The following is a 17083-nucleotide window of genomic DNA, read 5'->3' as shown; positions in this document are numbered from 1 at the left end:
CTGGATCTCAGAGCCATGGCTGACAGGAAGTGGCGCTGGCTGACCAGCCAGCTACACACAGGCCAGCTGACCTGCTCTCTAGCTCCCAAATTAAACCATCTGAGCTTCCCCCTTACATCCACTGTGCATCTGGGCCCCATGCAGACCCTCCTGTGGCCTCCTGTGGCCACCAGAGTTATTTGAACTGTTCCTTTTATTAAATTTGATTCCATTAAATAACTGGTTAATGGGTCTCAGCAAGACAAATTGGGTTTGCTCTGACCTCATCTGCATCAGAGCAGCTGGGAATTTCTTCTTGATTTGTTTGGGACCATACCAGCAGGGTCGATGCTGGCTAGCTTCTGACACCCCGTTACACCCCCTTACCCTCACCCAATTCCCCACTGGTAGCAGTGTGGAGCCTGTGGTTGACCATGGGGCTGAGTCATGACTTCTGTCACAGCTGGTGGACAGTCCAGGTCCAGCCCTGCTGGAAGGTAAAACCTCACAGAGTAAGTTCAGCTATTGGAAGCTAAATAGATCCAGAGAGAGTTCTAGAAATACTGAGACAGGAGCCCTGGGCTGTCTCTGTGGCAAAGAAGCACAGAGGCCCCCCAGCTGCTGCAGTAGGTCCTGGTTGTTGAGCCATGCACAATCCCAAAGGTACATTAGTCAACTGTTAATGCCAGTGGGGTGGGAGGCTTTCTTAAAGCCAGGCCAATCTGGGTTCAAGTCCCAGATAATTCATACTCAGACCTGTGAGTCTGAAGAATTCATGTCAGTCTTAGGCCACAACCTGCCACCCTGATTCCTTGGAAGTTAGGATCCCTAATACACACACACACACACACACACACACACACACACACACACACACACACACACACACACACACACACACACACACACACACACACACACACACTCAAAGATATCTTTTGGGTCTTGCCAGGGAATATTTGGCAAGTTCACAAACTACATCAGCATCCAGGTAAAGAACACAGGGCTGGTATGTGGCTTACTGGTAGAGTGCTTGTCTAGCATGCATGAGGCCCTGGGTTCAATTTCTCAGGACCACATAAATGAAATAAATACCTAATTTTTTTTTTAAAAGAAGAACATGAGCCATGTGCTGGTGGCTGACTTCCGTAATCCTAGCTACTCAAGAGGTTGAGATCTGAAGATCGCATTTGAAGCCAGCATAGAATGAAAGTCCACAGGTTTCTTTTTTTAAAAAATAAGTTTTTTTATTGTGAAAATACTATACAGAGGGGTTACAGTTACATGAGCAAGGTAATGAGTACATTTCCTATCCAGCATTGTTGCCTCCTCCTTTGTTTTTTCCCTGCCATCATTTCCCCTCCACCTCCTCAACTACACTATAGGATTCTTATCTGTAGTCAGTCACCATAGAGCAGGAAGTGAAGTGTCTCAAGTGGTAGAACACTAGCCTTGAGCACAAAAGCTCAAAGACAGAACTTAGGCCCTGAGTTCAAGTCCTAGGGCTGGCACAAAAAAAGGTAGAAAGTAAGAAGGAAGGAAGGAAGGAGAGAGAGACACACACAGAGAGAGACAGAGACAGAGACAGAGACAGAGAGACAGAGACAGGGAGACAGAAACAGAGACAAAGAGCAGAGAGACAGAGAGAGGGAGGGAGAGAGAAAAAGAAAGACAGAGAGAGGGGAAAGAGAGAGGGAAAGAAAGGAAGAAAGGAAGGAAGAAAGAAAGAAAGAAAGAAAAAAGAAAGGAAGGAAGGAAGGAAAGAAGGAAGGAAGAAAGGAGGGAGGGGGGAAGGAGGGAGGTAGGAAAGAACGGAGGAGGGAAGGAAGGAAGGAAGGAAGGAAGGAAGGAAGGAAGGAAGGAAGGAAGGAAGGAAGGAAGGAAGGAAGGAAGGAAAGAATGAAAGAAAGAAGGAAGGAAGGAAAGAAAGAAACATGAGTTGTGATCCTAGCTGCTGGAAAGGCTGAGATCTGAGGATCACGATTCAAAGCCAGCCTGACCAGGAAAGTCCATGAGCCTCTTATACCCAATTAAGCATCCACAAAAAGCTAGGAGTTGAACAAATTGTGGTTCAAGTGGAAGAGTGCCAGCCTTGAGTAAAAAGTGGCCAGGGACAGCACCCAGGCCCCGAGTTCAAGCCCCAGGACTGCCATAAAAACAAAGAAGAAGCGGGGAAAAAAAAGGAACCTGAGTCCCTGGGCCCCATAGCAGAAAGTGAAGGCTGTGTGTCGGGGAGGGGGTTCCCCAGCTTGGTGGCCACCCTGGTGACAGACAGGAAGGGAGGGGATGCTTTGAGTTCACTTCCTACCTTCACTTAGGCTGGAAGGGGTGCTACTTAGAACCACAGATCAGTCTGGGAGAAAACCAGGGGTTGGGTAGACCACCTGGTGGGAGATCTGGCAGCAGCAGGCCCATCCTCAGTCATGGAGTATCTGTAGGACTCAGGAAACTGAGGCCAAACTTGTTATCATCCTGTTCTACTCACCGGACTGGCCACTCTTGGGGGAATTTGCAGAACGATACTTCTCCCTTTAGTAGGTAACCTTGGAGAAGGGCCCTGAAGAATGAGACAGTGTGGCCGTTTTGAACAACTGGCATCATTCATTCATTTGTTCATTTGTTTATTAATTTATTTGGCAGTACTGGGGTTTGAAATCAGAGCTAACTTAACATTTGCTGGTTAAGTACTCTACCCCCCCACCAAGCCTTTATTTGCTCATAGTTATTTTTTAGATAGGATCTTGTACTTTTTGTCTAGGCTGGCCTTAAAACACAATCATTCTTATCTCTGCCTCACAAGTAGCTAGGTGTGCTCAAGTGAACAAACTTGATTTACATATGAACTATATACATATGTAGCGAGTTCTGGCCTCTGAAAATGTCAGAGCTGCCTTATAAAAACATAATTGGGCTGGGTGCTGGTAGTTCATGCCTGTCATCCTCACTACTCAGAAGGCTGAGATCTCAAGATCACAGCTCAAAGCCAGCCTGGGCTTTGAAAAGTCCATGAAACTCTTATTTCCAATTAGCAATAAAAAAAGACAGAAGTAGAATAGTGGTTCAAGAATGCTAGCCTTATGCACAAAATCTCATGGACAGGGCTGGGAAGGTGGCTCAGTGGTAGAGTGCTTGCCTTGCATGCATGAGGCCCTGGGTTCGATTCCTCAGCACCACATAAGCAAAAAGAAAAAAGCCAGAAGTGGTGCTGTGGCTCAAGTGGTAGAGAGCTAGCCTTGAGCTGAAGAGCTGAGGGACAGCGCCCAGGCCCAGAGTTCACGCCCCACAACTGGACCCAAAAGAAAAAAAAATCTCATGGACAGCACCCAGGCCCTGAGTTCAAGTTCCAGGACCAATACAGACAGACAGAAAGACAGACACACATATACACACACAACCAAAATCAAAACAACAACAACAAAAACCATAACTGGAGTAAGATGTCCAGCTTACAGTGGGACTTACTACACAGCCATCCTTGGAAAACAGAAACAGATGGCTGGGACTACTTCCCTGGGTTTGCTGAGGGGCTCTGGTGTGGGCTGCCTGCGTCTGCTTCCTCTGCACTGTCACAGCTCTGTCCAGCAGCCAGGCCAGCTGTCAGCCCGCAGTGCCACTCCCTGAGCATGTGCTCCCTCAACCAGGTCCCAGAGGATGCCACGTGAAGCTTCCTAGAGGCTGAAGAGCACAGTATGAATATTGCATGAATAATAATGACCCTACCACTTAGCGGTTATACAACGCTTTCCTCTTCCACAATACTTTACCATCATTAATTAGTTATTCTGCAATGTTCCCAGCCTCCCTGCTCTCTGCAAAGGCGGACCCAGAGCTTCATGAGCGCAAACAGACCTGCTCTGGTTTGTGGCTTTTGCATCCTAACAGACCGAGGCCTTAGCTTCCTCTTCTTCAGTGAGCACATGTGTATATCCCTTCCTCATCTGAGGTTGAGGGCTGCCTCTTGCTCCCCACTTCTACAGCCCCCAGGAAAGTAGGGGACATGGCTGGTCAAATAGATGGTGTGATTGTTACAAAGTTTATAAAGATGGTGAAAAACCATTCCTCATTGCATGGAGGATGGGTAGGCGTTCCAGCCATGGGTCCTTCTGTGTGGCCCTCCTTGGACAAGCACTGCCCACATCATTCGTTTTTAGTTTGGCACTCTGGAGATTTCAGCAGCTCCCTAGCCAGATATGGCTGGATGTGACCACACCAAGTGTCTTTGTCCTGGTCAGAGTGTACCCAGGACCTCCTTAGCACTTCTACCTACTGCCTTTCTTTGCAAACCCTGTAGCCCATTGCATGTGCCTTGGACCTAAGTCAGCACCCGCCTCCAGACCCTCCATTAGCCCAGAAAGGTATTGATCAGTTTGGCTTCTGTGAGCTGAGTATTTGAATCCCAGTGTGTGAATCTTTAAGAATTAATTAGCAAAGATTGCTCAGGGAAAAAAAAAAGTGGGTACAAGTTTTTGACTGTCTGGTCATCCACCATTATCATTCTCCTCTTAATTATAGTGCTATTTCTGGAAGCTAGAGACACTCACTCACACTTTATAGCTTCCCTTGGCCTTTCTGTCTGCTCAGTGACCTTCAGTGGCCCCTGCTTCCTGTTCCTACCCAGGGCAGTCATGGCCCTGTTGCCTATAAAATCACTGACCCTGGGAACTCTGACAGCCCCAGCTTTTAGTGCTCAGTGTGGCATGGGCTGAGGGGAAAGACACAGAGGCAGCTTAATAGGCTAAGTTTTTCAGACCCAAGGAGTGTGCCGCCATCTTTTGTGTGGTTACAGTCCTTTAGGCCAACCATGGGATGTTCTCCTGAGCTTGTCTAAGATCCCTCATTTGCCCACAGTGTCAGCAGCACTGTATGTCAGTGCCCCGAGCTACCTTCTCTAGTTCCCAAGCCTTCAGCATCTGTGACAGCTTCATTCCTTTGTTCCTGCTTCCCCTTCTACCTGGACACCTTCCCCACCTGCCCCCTCAAGCCTTGCCCACTACCTTTCTTCATTGACTCCCATAAATCCTTAAATAATAAACTGCAGAGAGCTTCTCTGACACCGTTGGTCCTCCTGGCTGGCCAATCACGGTGGACTTCCTGTGTTAAGCGAGACTCCTCCATAAGTTGCATTCCCTACCCCATGGCTGTTGGGAATCTTCAGCTGGGTTTGTGGAGCTAGTGAGTGCTCTGACTCCTTTAAGTGCTCCTTCTGCATTAGGGAGGACTATAGGAACCAATAGAGTGTCCACAGGTCTCTGACTGCTGCCCTGAAGCCATCTATTTGGCCTCTCTGCCTTCTGTTTTTGTTTTGTTTTGTTTTGTTCCTTTGTTTTGTTCTGTGACCCTCATAGCACTGTCTGGAAGGTCTGGGTTCTGCCATCAAGTCTAACTCCTTTCAGAGAAAAAAATGAAGCAGAAAAAGCCACAAAGTGGTGGCGGGGAGTGGGGGGGGGGAGAGGGAGGTGCCCTGTTTACTTGAAGTTTGACAGTTAGAACTGCACTCTAATAACACAGGAAGAGCAATTTCAGGTGGTTTCCAGGCTTGCGATGGGGCATCTGAGGTCTTGAAGATCGTAATGGTATCACATAAAGCTCTAAAGCCCGCCCCCCCATGGTGGGGGCATGTAACCAAGGCTGGGCTGGGACTAAAGCGTGCTACATGGGGCAGATGTGTCACTGCCAGCATTGAGCAGGTCAGGGAGAGCTGCAGGGGCCAGGCTATGCAGTTATATGTACCCACTCACAGACATCAAGAAGGGGTAGGGCTGCCAGCTCCCACGCCCAACCAGCCCAGAATGAGAAATGTGAGCCTTGTGCTCTGCTCTTACCTCCTAGGCCAGCTGCCATTTCCAAGAGTCTCAGGATAAAAAGATGGAAAGAGGCCAGGTGCTGATGGCTCACACCTATAATCTTAGCCACCCAGGAGGCTGAGATCTGAAGATCGAGGCTTGAAGCCAGCCAGGGGAAGGAAAGTCTGTGAGACTTTCTTCCAATTAACCACCGTAAAGCCAAAAGTGGCATTGTGGCAGAAGTGGTAGACCACTAGCCTTGAGCACAAAAGCTCAGGGACAGCACCCAGGCCCTAGACTCAAGCCCCAGAACCAACATTATAAAATAAAATAAAAAAGAGATGAAGGAGCTGCTTTGCAAACCCTATTTGTATTTCAGGATCTGGTGTCTCTAATTCCCTGGGAGGAAAGGGAGGTCTAGAACCAAACAGTAGTGAGGAACTCACTTTGGCTTTGCACATGTGAGTCCCTTTCTGAGCCTTTTTTTGTCTATTGCAAGGACCAGCTGTGTATCTAGGCCCAGTGCCCCTGGGGGAGATGGAGAAGATGAAGTCTCACCAAGTAGTTGCAAGTACAGTGCTGTCACTCCATTTGTCTCTGTAGGTGCCCTTGAGTTGGCCTTGAAGCCCCAGGGTCACTCAGCATTGCTGACTTGATCTTATCACTTCAAGCCACTTCTGGCTGAATGCCCAGCAGCTTAGGGATGACTCTGTACTCAGGACTCTTCATGTGTCACCCAACCCTGGGGAGAAGCAGCGTAGCAACCCTATGGCCAGCCAGTGGTGTGAAGAAAGGAAGTGTGACAATGTGGCAGGAATGATCTAGGACCTGCAGAGCTAAGAGGGGACTTCTAGAGGTGGCAGGTTTTGTGCTAAGTCTTGAAGAATGAGTACAATGTTTCCACAGGGCCGAGAGAAAGGTACTGCATCAAAGACAGCAGCATGTGCAAAGGCCCAGAGGGGCCCAGAGTTGCTTTGCTTGCCCACCCTCACCAGTTTATTGCAGACTGTGTTGTGTAGTTCTTTATAGCCAGCATTTTCCATTCCCATTGCAGCCTTACCAGAATGATTTTCAATAGCTCTGTCTCAGGAAAGTCTCCACGACTCTCCAGATTGCCTACAATGGTAACTGAGCTAATTCAAGAAAAGAAGGCTTTTTTTCCCCTCCTGACAAGTCCAGGAAGATGGTGGCACAATTCGGCTTCATGTACAGCTTGATCCAGGGACCCCAAAAGTTGTCATTGGAACTTAGTCTTATCTCTACTCTTTCCAGTGGGAACTTCCATCTCAGTTCTTGCCAACTCCTGGGCAGCTTCAGGCTTCCCTCAGCCCTATAGACACCCCTGTGTGGCATCATCCCCTACCCTAGATATAAGTCCTACTGGCCTAAAATGGGTTACTTGTCCCACCCTTGACCAATCACTTGACAGAAAGAAGAAATATGCTAATTAATCAGGATGATTTCACCCACTATCCTGAGGCTAGAACCCTGATGATCACTGGAAGTAATTCCCTGGAGGAAAATCGGGGTGCCTCTAAGCAGATAAGGGGTCAAGAATCAGCTACATAGCAAATATTCACCCCCAAGTACCTCATTCAGACTCCCTCCAACTTATCAGGGCGTTCCCTTCTTTAGGGAGGTGCTGATAGGACCTGTGACACCCTGAGCTTTTTCTGAGTGCAATCCTTGGCTCTTCCATGCCCCGGTGAGCTCTTCCGCAGGGAGCAGGGGTCTGTGATTGTTCTTGGGCCTCCTCCAGGCACCAGGGCTCCGCTGAAACATCTTGAAGGTGTCTTGCTTATGTGTGGATGTGGTGGAAGATACTGATATGTGACACCTCGTTAGCTGCGGATGTGGGGAATTCATGAGATCTAAAGTTAGGAGCCGTCCCACAACACTGAAGTCCTGAGAGGAACATGGCCCAGCATCCTCACCCTATTTTTAGTTCAGATACTTATGGAATGACATCTGAGTGCTTGCACGCCTGCTCCCCACCACTGGGAGTCACACAGCCTGATTCTGCCCAAATAAGGGTGGCAGCCTGTCAGTCCCCCCAAGAGGCAAGGGTGAGCCCAACAGGTGGATGGATGGTGCAGAAAGGCTTGAATGCCAGGGATAGGGTGTAAGTGGGTCAGATACCAGTCCAGTCCATGCTACGCCCTGTAGTGTTTCTTAGGCCTCCCAGCTCTCCAAGTAGCCCTGACCTCTTCTTCTGTCCCCAACAACAGTGTGGCTGCCTCTCTCATCCCTGGAGCTACAAGATCTCAAGATGGTTTACCCTCTTTTTTTTTTTTTCCTTTTTGTGCTATTCTTGGGGCTTGAACTCAAGTCCCTGAGCTTTTTTTGCTCAAGGCTAGGACTCTACCACTTGGAGTCATTGCTCCACTTCCAGCATTTTGGTAGTCCATCGGAAAGAAGAGTCTTACAAACTTTCCCTGTCTGGGCGGGTTTGGAGCCACGAGCCTCAGGTCTCAGCTTCCTATGTATGCTAGGATTACAGGTGTGAGCCCCCAGCATCACGCTTTGTTCTTCTTTCACCCCTCCCCCATCCTCTGGTGCTAGTATTCAAACCTAGGACCTCCCACATTCTATGTAAGTGCTCTGCCAATAAGCTATGCCCCAGAAAAGGCCCATTTCCTCTTACAGGAAGTTCCTTGGCTTATGGAAGCCACTTGCAGAGCAGGCTCAAGGTTGGAGGGGCTACAGAAGCTCTTCTATCTCAGTGAGGCAGCAATGCAATCACCTCTAGCTTGGTACCAGGCCAAATGTGCCATGGTGGGGTTGGCAGTAGCAGGTGGCTGGGGTCAAGCCATCCCCATTGCCTCTATGAGTTCTCTAGTCAGACAGGTCCCTGTATGAGAACGCTGGTGGCTCACAACCGTAATCCTAGCTACTCAGGAGGCTGAAGTCTGAGGATCAGGGTTTGTAGACTCTTTAAGTAACCACCAAAAACCCACAAGTAGAGATGTGGTAGAATGCTAGCCTTGAACATAGAAGTCAAGTAAGAGAGTGAGGCCCTGAGTTCAAGTCCAAGCACTACACACACAGGGTAAACAAGAAGAAAGACAAAAGACAAAGATCCTTTTATCCCACACTACCCCTACCAGGAACACCAGCCCTGGGACATCCAGCCTCTGCTTGATCCCCTGGGTCGGAGGGCCAGTGGTCCCTCTGGGGGCTGAGTTTTGCTCTTTAGTTGAAGTACCCTAAGAATTCCTGCATGTTCTGCATTCTTGCTGGTTCTGCAGGCCTTCTTCCTGAGCTCTTACTACAACAGAGTCTGGAGTCCCGGGCAGGAGAACCCAGGCCCCTCACCCCAACTCCCCTGCCCAGGGCCATCCATCCCCCAGCTGCTTTGTGGAGCTTGGAGATAAAAGCCCACTGGTTTGCAGGGCTATCCTCCACCCCCTAGCTCCTGAGCCTGGAAGAGGCACATGGATAGATACCATCCCCTACCCCAGGGGTTCACTAAAGCCTAAGCCAGAGCTCTGGGCTTCAGAGAGACAGACAAGGGCTTCAGGGAGGGGTGAGGAGGGGAACGGCTGCCCCCGAGTGGCCATCTGCTGGCTAGCAGGAGTTATAGGCTGTTGCCTGCTGGGTGCACAGCCTGATCCAACTCCCTGGGTCTGCCAAGGGAAGAGTCTCCAAACTAGGGACATGGGATGGAGCAGAAGGAGGGTTTCAGAGGGGTTGAGCTGAGACTCCCCCTAGCTGTGGCTTCTTCTCCCAGGATAGAACGGAAAGAGCTGTGTGTTCAGGACCACACAGTTGGCTGTGACCTGGAGGAGGAAGGCAGGACAGAGTCGGGCCTGGAGGTGTTCAGGGAGTCCAGGGCAGGGCAGGGCAGGGGTCCCCCATCTTTGTTGATCTGAGCCACCCAGGTCTCCCATACCCTCAGCGTGGGCCTGTCAGGTGTGAACTTGGCTTTTCCATGAGCATCACTTCCTTATCATGTCCTTATTTCTTTCTCTGGCCCTGCTGCATCTCTAGCTGGTATGCAGTGGGAGTGGCGTATACTCTACACTGGTGGTCCAGTATGGGATCCAGGAGGGGTGGCCATGGGTGAGGGGCAAGGGCAGTTGTCCATGCTGGGACCTGGGTCACAGGAGGATGTCTGTCCCTTCTTGCAGAGAGAGGCAGCAATGTGGGCCCAGGAGGGGTTTGAGGTGAGGAGGTAGCACATGGGGCTTCCAAGCTGGGGTGTCAGTCCCCGAACCCTGCTCTCATCCACATAACACACAGAGAGACCCAGATTAAGGTAAAGAAGCAACAAGAGGCAGTGTGATGACAGTAACTGCAGAATTCAGGGGTCATGGAAAATCAGTGTGGGTGTGGGTGTGTGCATGTGTGCATGCACACCCACCACCCCCTCCCACACACACACATGCACACACCAGTACTGTGGCTTGAACTCAGGGCCTAGGTGCTGTCCTTGAGCTTTTTCACTCAAAGTAATCCCTCTACCACTAGAACCACAGCTCCACTTCCAGCTTTTCAGAGGTGGTAAATTGGAGATAAGAGTCTCACACACTTTCCTGCCTAAGCTGGCTTTCACCCATGATCCTTAGATCTCAGCCTCCTGAGTATCAAGGATTACGGGTGTAAGCCATCAGATCCTGGCCTGGTGTGGGTTTTAAGGAAGCCACAGAGACTCCATTCATGCCCCAGGACTCTGTGATACCCAGGAGCAAGCAAGATCTCCCATTCTTTCCCAATCCAGCACTGGTGTCTAACCAAACTCTGGGTTTTCTTTCTTGCAGATGTTGGAGTAGTTCAAGTTTTGGCCACAGGCAAGTCTGCAGGGCCTGAGATTGGTAGGTGGTCTACCATTTTGTCCATGGGTGGGTGCTGGGGTTGGTCTCCTGCTGGTCAGCATATAGAACCAAGGTCATGGTCACCTGGAGGCCCACCTAAGTGTTTAGCAGGGCTTTATCCTGGGGGGCAGGTCTGTGGTAGAGCCTGCCCTTAACTCAGAGAGCACAGGCATCATGTCTGCTCTGTATGGATGATAGATGGCTCCAGTACCCACAATGCCCTGCACTGTACACAGTGTCCCTCATTGGTGGGCTGTGCTTGCTCCCAGGCCTCAGCACATTCTCACACTGCTGGCACGGTGCCTGCCCCCTCCCCACTTCAGGCTGGCTTCACTGGCAAGGTGTGATTGGCAAATCTCTTCCTCTGAGAAGCCTCTTGACTCCCCAACCCACACACCATAGCCTATTCTGTCACATGACTCTAGTGACTTCTTTGTCTTCCCTTGCTAACTCCAGTCCCCCAAACTTGAGCCTTCCTAGTGTGCTCTCAGAGTCACCATATACCAGCAGCAAACACATAGTGCATTTGTGACCCAAATGAATTAAAGAATTAATGAAAGGAGAATGAAGGCAGAGCTACAAGAGACCAGAGTAGTAAGCCGCCCATCCCCAGGGCTAAACCGAGACAACCATGAAGAGCTGGGAACACATTTGCACAGATAGAGACCAAGAGTGGGAAGGGGAAGGGAGGAGAATGAGGCTGGACACGGCAGGGTGGAGTATGGAGAAGCAGGGACCAGTGCAGAACCCTAGACGCTATCCAGAGCCATTGGCAGAGTGGTGACTCCGTTGTGTCTCCTCTCCGGGCTGCAGATTTCAAATACGCTGTCATTGGAACTGCCTTGGGTGTTGTCATATCAGCTGGCTTCCTGGTGTTGAAGATCTGCATGATCAGAAAGCACCTGTCTGATAACAACTCTTCAGAGCTCAAGAGCACCCCGCTGTGCACCAGTGGTAAGGGCCCTGTGATACCCAGCACCACATACCCCATGCTGCCTGGCCCCACGAAGGAAAGTGTGTTCGTCAGCTTGTGTCAGCTATAACAAAAGACCTGAGGTAGTCAACTTATAAAAGATGGTTTTATACTGTCCCACAGTTTTTGTTGTGTGTGTTTATGCCCCCCTGTAGGGCTTGAACTCAAGGTTTCATGCTCTCACTTTTTTTCCCCCCAAAGGCTGGTGCTCTACCACTTGAGCCATACCTCCACTACTTCCACTTGTTTTTTTTTCCTTTTTGCTAGTTCATTGGAGCTAAGATTGTGCTCTTGTGGACTTTTCTGCCCTGGCTGGCTTTGAACTCTGACCCTCAGATCTCAGTGCTCAGCTTGGCTCACAGATTGAAAGTTTCGGTCCAGGACTCATTAACTCTGTGGCTTTGGGACTTCTAGTGGCACAAAATATTGTAGAAGCTATGTATGGTGGAGGAAGCTGGTTTAGCTCATGGCCATACTGAGAGAGAGAGAGACAGAGAGAGAGAGACAGACAGAGACAGAGACAGACAGAGACAGAGAGAGACAGAGACAGAGAGAGAGAGAGAGAGATTCATAATTCCCTTGAGGACTCATCTCTGACCCCTCAGACTTCCCACTAGACCTCAAATGTCCCATCATGCCCCACTTGGGGACCAAGTCTTTGACATAAAACTTTGAATGGTGTCTTGCATTGCCACCCAGCTTGAGGTACTGAGGACAGCTCCGTGACAATTATCAGAAGAAGAATGAAAACCAGAGCATAGAGCCCAGCATACTCCAGGGAGGAGAAAGTGGCCCTCTTTCTCTATCTCTTTCTTCCACCTCCTCTCCCCCCTCCTCCCACTTCCCACTCCCTGCCTCTGTGTCTTTTTTTTTCTTTTGCTAGCCCTGGAGCTTGAATTCTGGGCCTGGACTCTGTCCCTGAGCTTTTGTGCTCAACACTAGTGCTCTACCACTTGAGCCATGGCTCCACTTCCAGTTTTTTTGTGGTTAATTGGAGATTAGAGTCTCATGAGCTTTTCTGCCCAAACTGGCTTCGAACATTGACCCTCAGATCTCAGCCGCCTGAGTCGCTAGGATTACAGGTGTGATCACCAGCACCTGGCTTCTGTCTGTCTTTTTGTCCCATCCTCCCTCTGTGTCTGTCTCTCTGTCTCTTGTAGCTGTGCTCTGTGTCTCTCTGTTTTATGCTTCTCTGTTCCACTGTTCTTGATGTTTCTGAGCCCCAAGTCCCCTAGAGAATGTTGGGAAGAAGATCTGAAGTTGGCTTCATGCAGGACTTTGTTTCTTAATTCAAGGATGCAGCCATGAGGTGGGCCCAAGCATGGTGGATATCAGTGCTGTGATGTCAGACAAATCACTGCTGTGTGTGGGAGAGCCATGGTGTGGTCCATGTCCCGAGGACCTGTGCAGGAAATGGGCCTCCTTGAGCAGAAGCTGAGCAGTAAGCGTGACTGTGACCTAGCAGAAGGCAGTACTGATTTATGTTTGTCTGTCCCCAAATATCTCCCACAATGCATCTGCTGTTGTATTACTTTTCTTTTTTTCTTTTGCTGTTCTGGGGTGGATGCCAGGGCCTGAGCACAACAGCCAAGAGCTCTTTCCCTGAGATGTGTTTCCCCCTTCCTGAAGTAGACTCAATGAAATGACTAAATGTTCTCCAAGATGTTTTTGTACCCTTGGAGAATTTTGACTGGAAATTTTGACTATAAAGACATAGAACCCAGTGTTGTTGGGTCACACCTGTAATCCTAGCTGCTCAGGAGGCTGAGATCTGAGGATTGATGCTTGAAGCCAGCTTGGGCAGAAAAGTCCATGAGACCCTTATTGCTAATTAACCAGCAAAAAGCCAGAAGAGGCAGGTGTGGCTCAAGTGGTAGAATGTAAGCATTGAGTGGAAAAAGCCAAGCAAGAGTGTGAGCCGAGTGTGAGTTCAAGCCTCAGTATTGGTGCACATGCTCATGGGTGCATGCATGTGTGCACGTGTGCATACACATACACACACACACACACACACACACACACACACACACACACACACACATGATGTATGAAAGAGGGATTCAGTCCAGAGGCTAGATGCGGCATGGGGGGATTCCCAAGATACTAATTTCTTGCTATTTGTCCAGGACACGAGTGGCTCCATTCATCTCAGACACTGATGTCTCCTTGCTTTTGTATGTCTATTATGAAGGGGAAGGAAACAGCCCTGAATCACCACCACAGGCCTCTTCGGGACATTAGCAAAGAAGGGAGCCCCAGAGCTACAAGTGGAAGGAAGATTTAGGGTGATGAGAAAGCTCTAGGGATCACTTAGTCTCAGCTATGTGCCAGTTTAGGGGGCCTACTGATGGGATCTGAACAGAGATGCATTAACTGTGACCAAGGCCAAGCTGCGTTCACCTTCCGGCAAGTGACTGGCCCAGAGCCTCTCAGCATGGCCCTCCTGACCCCAGCCATCAGTGGCCCTGTGAGAATGAGCCGGTGTCACAGGTCCCCTTTCTAATGCTGTGTTTTCTCTGTCTAGACACCATCATGTGCAAGAAGAGAACCTCCAGGTAAGATGGCCACAGATGAAGTCAGAGGGGGCTCATGGATCTCCTGTCTTGCTGCATCCTGGCTTTCTCTCAGGGCAGAGAGACATGTCCTCCCTTTCTCCCTCTCTCCTTCTTTGTACTAATGGGAGGGTATCATGAGAGTGGGGACCACAAAGAGTGATAGCCACCGCTGGGCACTGGTGGCTCACATTGTAGTCTTAGCTACTCAGGAGGCTGAGATCTGAGCATTGCAGTTTGAAGCCAGCCCAGGCAGGAAAGTCTGTGCAATTCATCTCCAGCTAACCACCAAAAAACAAATCAAGAAGTGGAGCTGTGAGGCAAGTGGTAGAGTGCTAGCCTGGAGCAAAAGATGCTCAGGGACAGTGCCCAGGACCTGAGTTCATGCACCAGGACCAGCACACACACTCACACACATTGCGTGCGCACAATAGCCAAGGGCTTAGGCTTTCCAGCACACGTCTTGGGTTAGATTTTCTGAAAGGCTCTTTCTGCTAGATGACATTAGATGACATTCATATATCTTCATTTTTATAGTCTGCTCCCTTAAATATCAGCTCCTCGAGGGGAGGTCTTCCTTTTCATCTCTGTATCCCTAGCACTTGGCACAAGTACCTAGATCCCAGTACCCATAGAAGTGTTGAATGAATGAACAGGCACAGCTCTGGGCCAGGTACTGGGCTGAGAAAAGAGGAAGCTACAGGGGATTCTAAGCTGCCGAATAGAGAGCCACAGAGTGCCAGGACAGGATTAAGCCCGTGTGCCTTGGGTGTTGGGGGTGCTGGGGGTGCAGAGCCCATTCGGAAGCAGTGCGTAGAGTAGGGTGGTGGGGCTTGGTCTGTTGCAGAAGCGGGAAGATAAGCTCACATGGGCATACATAGGGATGTTTGGCTTATTGTAGAAAGAAAAGGCTGCAAAGATGTGTAGTTCCTCCTCAGGGAGGATCCAACAGTGAAGTGGCTAAGTGAAGGAATCTGAAGGTTCTCCTGATACTTCATCAACCAGGTGATTCCAGGCAGGGAGTGGATGGAATATTCTTTCTCCTAGGTGCCAGAGGAGGAGCCCTGGTTAGATGGTCCTATAAGAGATTTGGACTGGCTGCAAAGCTCAGTAGAGACAGCAGAGAAGTGGACCTTCTCTGGAAGGATTTTTTTTTGACGTGTAGGCTAAAGGAAGGTATTTTTCATAATCCAGGCAGACGGGGTGGACCGGGGTGGCTGCCATAGTTATTCAAAACAAATATTTGAAGCTGGATGTTGGTGGCTCGTGCCTGTAATTCTAGCTGCTCAGGGGACTGAGATTTTTAGATTGAGTTTCAAAGCCAGCCAAGGAAGGAACATGCATGAGACTCTTATCTCTAATGAACCACCAAAAAAGCCAGAAGGGGAGCTGTTGCTCAAGTGGTAGAGCATTAGACTTGAGGAAAAAAATACTCAGAGACAGTGCTTAGGCCCTAAGTTCAAGCCCTAGGACCAGAATTTTTAAAAATGAAAGCCAAGTGCTAAAGAAAGAAGAACTGGAGAAAGGCAGGCAGGAAGGGAAGGAATTGAGACTTTGGAAAGAAGTAGGCACACTTTCCAAAACTAACACTAGAGGGAGTCAGTGAGAGTCCGGAAGATTTAAGATCCCAAAGAAGCATTAAGAACAAGCCAGAGTCCGCGTGGGCCCAGCTTTGTGTGTGCTTTCTACCACCTAGGACTTAGTTCCCAAAGGGCCTATTGCCTTGTTTTAGAACCTAACACTGAGTTTCTCCAAATGGTTGGATGGCCCAGTATAGTGGTGCACATTGTAATACCAGCTACTCAGGAGGCAGAGATAGGAGGATCCTGGTTCAAAGTCAGCCAGGGAAAAGTTAATGAGACAACTTATCTGAAATAATAATAATAATAATAATAATAATAGTAATATAAAGGTTTGTCACATGGCTCCGATGGTGAAGTGTTCATTAGCAAGCTTAGAGGACTTGAGTTGAATGAAAATCAGAAATGTTTGTGTTAAATGCAGGGAGGGTTGTTACTGTCCCTAGTGGTTCGTGGCTCTTCTGTGCACACACACAGGCAAAGATGAACAGAAAATCCAAAATACCTGTTGTCTGCTCAGCACTGCTTTGGAGACTGATGGATGAAGCCTCTGTGTGTGTGGCTATGGACTGGAGCCAGAAGGCAGGGTCACAGTGCAGGGCCACAGGGCATTGCACTGTTGCTTTTTTCCTAGTGGTTTGAACTCAGAACTTTACACTTGCTAAGCTGATGCTCTACCACCTAAGCCAAGCCTTCATGCTGGAGGATTTTTGCTGGTTGTTTTTGAGATAATCTCACATCTTCCTCCAGCACATGCTTGAGCTATGATCTGCCCACTTGAAGCTTCCTATAGTCTCTGGGATCATAGTTGTGTGCCTATGATATCTGGCCACTGTTCATGGAGATGGAGCCTTGAGGATTTTTCTCCCAGGCCTGACTTGGAACCTCAGTCCTCCTATTCTCAGCCTCTTACATAGCTTGGGACGACAGGAAGGTACCACTGTACCCAGCCATGGGTTGAGAAGGATTCTGAAGAACTGTTCTGACTGATCCTCCCCTTTCCAGGCTTCCAAGTATGTTTTGCTTCTTTTGCATTTTCTCTGTACTCATAGAATTTTTTTCTTGGTTGGCCCATGTGAAAATCCGTGCAGCATCATGGTATTTCACCCCTGAATCCATCATGATTGTGCCTCCCATAGTCCCAGCACAGAGGCCATTCCTGAGATGAACCCTAATTCTGTAATGTCACCAATTTCCCCTTCTGTAGTCACATTTCTCCAATTGTTTGCAGAGTAAGCTTTTATTGCTCTACTTATTCAGTGCAGAAAATATCACTGGATTTGATTTTATCTCTCTTTAGTCAGTGGTGGACAATTTCTGCCTTTTTCTTACCATTTCACATCAATTTGGAAGGAACCAAGCCTTATTTAATTTCTCTCATATGATTTCTCATTTTGTAGAT

The 17083-nt window shown here is 49.0% G+C and overlaps 2 protein-coding genes across 3 annotated transcripts in view; one reads left to right on the top strand and one right to left on the bottom strand.

Moving 5' to 3' along the window:
* Tmem273 (transmembrane protein 273) overlaps nucleotides 1–17083 on the top strand; it is a 37163-nt gene that overhangs the window by 14532 nt on the left and 5548 nt on the right. For both annotated transcript variants that reach the window (XM_070020799.1, XM_070020797.1), the window contains exons 2-4: nucleotides 10523–10576; nucleotides 11390–11530; nucleotides 14074–14104. In XM_070020799.1, the coding sequence (XP_069876900.1) occupies nucleotides 10523–10576; nucleotides 11390–11530; nucleotides 14074–14104 (226 nt within the window). The remainder of the gene's footprint in view (nucleotides 1–10522; nucleotides 10577–11389; nucleotides 11531–14073; nucleotides 14105–17083) is intronic.
* The window catches only part of Fam170b (family with sequence similarity 170 member B), a 30665-nt gene continuing 24961 nt past the window's right edge, over nucleotides 11380–17083 (bottom strand). The window contains exon 4 of the mRNA XM_070020792.1: nucleotides 11380–11459. The gene's annotated coding sequence lies outside the window, so the exon portion shown is untranslated. The remainder of the gene's footprint in view (nucleotides 11460–17083) is intronic.

Source organism: Dipodomys merriami, unplaced genomic scaffold (genome assembly GCF_024711535.1).
Source record: "Dipodomys merriami isolate MVZ:Mamm:240054 unplaced genomic scaffold, mDipMer1.0.p SCAF_14, whole genome shotgun sequence".
Lineage (NCBI taxonomy): Eukaryota > Metazoa > Chordata > Mammalia > Rodentia > Heteromyidae > Dipodomys > Dipodomys merriami.
The sequence above is the reverse complement of the archived record's forward strand: the minus strand, read 5'-3'. Positions and strand labels throughout refer to the sequence as shown.